This window comes from Sinocyclocheilus grahami, unplaced genomic scaffold (assembly GCF_001515645.1).
Source record: "Sinocyclocheilus grahami isolate Dianchi unplaced genomic scaffold, SAMN03320097.WGS_v1.1 scaffold306.1, whole genome shotgun sequence".
Taxonomy (NCBI): Eukaryota; Metazoa; Chordata; class Actinopteri; order Cypriniformes; family Cyprinidae; genus Sinocyclocheilus; species Sinocyclocheilus grahami.
In genome coordinates, this window is record NW_015505485.1 from 1,068,277 (window position 1) to 1,070,872 (window position 2,596).

The 2,596-nt window shown below is 37.4% G+C and overlaps 2 protein-coding genes across 2 annotated transcripts in view; one reads left to right on the top strand and one right to left on the bottom strand.

Annotated features, from left to right (window-relative positions):
* The first annotated feature begins 188 nt into the window (after positions 1 to 188).
* Positions 189 to 1,422, top strand: LOC107601456 (glyoxylate reductase/hydroxypyruvate reductase-like). Its single transcript, XM_016293640.1, has 5 exons — positions 189 to 207; positions 299 to 400; positions 517 to 652; positions 848 to 978; positions 1,119 to 1,422. The coding sequence occupies exons 1-5, from the start codon at positions 189 to 191 to the stop codon at positions 1,238 to 1,240; spliced, it is 510 nt and encodes a 169-aa protein (XP_016149126.1). The 3' UTR covers positions 1,241 to 1,422.
* Positions 1,423 to 1,663: 241 nt separating this feature from the next.
* Positions 1,664 to 2,596, bottom strand: part of tomm5 (translocase of outer mitochondrial membrane 5 homolog (yeast)) — a 1,544-nt gene continuing 611 nt past the window's right edge. The window contains exons 2-3 of the mRNA XM_016293752.1: positions 2,420 to 2,547; positions 1,664 to 2,104 (exon numbers count right to left, since the gene is read on the bottom strand). Coding sequence (XP_016149238.1) covers positions 2,070 to 2,104; positions 2,420 to 2,540 — 156 coding nt within the window. The 5' untranslated portion in view covers positions 2,541 to 2,547 and the 3' untranslated portion in view covers positions 1,664 to 2,069. The remainder of the gene's footprint in view (positions 2,105 to 2,419; positions 2,548 to 2,596) is intronic.

Genomic DNA, 2,596 nt, shown 5'->3' on the forward strand with positions numbered 1-2,596 from the left:
CAGTTATGAATTATTCATTTTTTTCTCTCTCTACCATAAATAAGCTACCTATGCATCTGCTCTATTATGTACACCATCTGTTCTTTTAATGAAGTGACAAATTCAATGACAATCATAGTGAAAACAAGTCACTTTACAAATAAGCACCCTGTTACCATATGTAACGCGATCTCTCTGGATAATTGAATATGTCGCCCAATTTATGCTGTTAAAACAATGAAGGTGAATTGTTAAGACATTATCATTATAGAGAGAATTACATTGGCTCTAATAGATTTGTTTAATTGGTGATATGTAGGTTTGGCCATTGCAAGGCGACTAAAGCCTTTTGGAGTGAAGAGACTGCTGTACACAGGCAGACAACCCAAACCTCAGGCTCAAGAGATTGATGGGGAATATGGTAAGAAAAGACAAGAAATTGCTTGATGCAACTCAATATATGAATACAGATGGAATAAAACTATTCAGAGGGCATATGATGATTGTATGATTGCCTCTTTTATTATCTCCACTCAGTGCCTTTAGACACTCTGGTGAGAGAGAGTGATTTTGTGGTGGTATCTTGTTCTTTGACTCCTGACACTCAAGGCCTTTGTGACAAAACCTTCTTCAGCAAGATGAAGAAAACGTCAATCTTCATCAACACCAGCAGGTAAAACACACTGTTAAAGCAGAGCAGCAGTGGAAGATGTTTGATTCTTTACTGCTATATTTGACCCATATTTGTCAAGAACATTACAGTTCTTCTGTAGACTGGCTCTTCTTCTTTTCTTTTAAACTGCAATGCATATATCGATTTTTCAAATCAATACTAAAGTGAAAAAATACTTTATTCTCCTTTCTCTAGAGGGGCACTTGTGAATCAAGAGGACTTGTTTGGAGCTCTCAGCAGTGGTCAGATTGCAGCAGCGGGGCTTGATGTTACAACCCCTGAACCTCTGCCCACCGACCACCCACTGCTGACCCTTAAAAACTGTGGTGAGTGAAAAGCAGCTTTTAAATCTCACTAGTGCTCTTGTACATTGTAAATCCACTGCAATAGTTATTTTTTGCCAGTGAAAAGCCATGTAATATTAGAAAAAACCTTTATCTAACTCAAGTCTTGCTTTGTCTTACAGTGGTTCTCCCTCATATCGGCAGTGCCACCTACTCCACACGTGGTGTCATGAGCAAACTGACGGCAAACAACTTGCTGGCAGGCCTGACAGGCTCTGAAATGCCCAGTGAGCTGAAACTGTAGTGCTCTGGAATTTAGATGCCATATGTCGTTGTATGCTACTGACTTTTGCATTCATATATCTAACCATTAAATCCACTGCATTAACTAGATGAGATTAGAAAGGATGAAACATGTATTAAAATCATCTCACATGGTTAATTTTGGTCATGACTGGAACGAGATGACAATTTGATATGCTAAACATGCACATTTGTTCTAGTGATATTGCAGACATTCAAAGTCAACACTCAAACGTCCTTTTACACTCCAAGCTGAAGTAGAATGAATGTTATAGGTGTTTAATTTGTAACAATAAGGGATTTATTGAAAATTCCTGTATTTGACATCTCTTGGAGAAGCAGTTTTTGTTAAAGAAATCGTTAAACCACATTTTCTAAACATCAGGATTGGAATGTAATGTGAAACGTCATAGTCATTACATAAATTGTCCGTAGCATGTTTAGCTTTAACCCTCATAACACAGTATAATGAATCCAAATGTATAAATGGGTACAGGGATTTTAAATTTACATTAAAGCAAAGTAAATGTTATAAATCCAATCCGAGTTTTAGTCTCAACAACTCTGTCAATGGGAATAACTGATGAAAGATTTATTGCTTAGACCATTGTGAACATGACAACATTTTGGTAGACAATATACATATCTTGTTTGCCATAGTTTTCAACTGAGATTGGATGAGAACAAATCAAATACATTCAATTGCATCCAGTAAAAAAATATTAAATAAAATAAGTGATACAAAGTTACATCATCTCTTCATTAACTGGCTTGGTAAGTGACTACTCCATGCTCATCTGGCAGGGAATGTTTCTGTTCATGGTGAAGTTTCATATGCTGTCCAGCTTCTTCAAAACATAGGGTGCTGAAAAACAAAAAGCCACTTATTTTCAACCAACAGAAACCTTTTGATTGACATTAAGAGACGTTGCTCTGTTTGACACAGAGTTGAATAAGCTCTAACTATACACTGTCTCTAACTTTAAAGGTGACCTCCATCATTCATAGCCATGGAGACCCCATTAAATGCTGAATAGATCATCAGTCAACACAACTCACATTGTGCATCGTGAAACTCATTAAAAAAAATAATTCATTAATAAATAATACCAGTTTTAAACCGATCACACGTGCACATCTGATCTAACCTGCTACACGCATGAAGCGCCTGGATACTCACCGACTCGAAGAAGCGCAACATACATCAAAAAGTTGCGAGCAGACGTGATGACATCCTCGCGCATTTTTTTCTTCATCTCCTCCGGGTCCATCTTTGGCCCAAGTCCCTCAATTTTAAACATGTTTGAGCTGGAATCGAGGATTATATGTGCCTCAGACGATCACTCCAAGCCACATT

What these genes read in the sequence shown, in the direction of transcription:
- LOC107601456 (XM_016293640.1), top strand. An exon ending in AGAGATTGATGGGGAATATG is followed by an intron (nt 401 to 516) that starts GTAAGAAAAGAC and finishes ATCTCCACTCAG; the next exon opens with TGCCTTTAGACACTCTGGTG. An exon ending in GCTGACCCTTAAAAACTGTG is followed by an intron (nt 979 to 1,118) that starts GTGAGTGAAAAG and finishes TTTGTCTTACAG; the next exon opens with TGGTTCTCCCTCATATCGGC.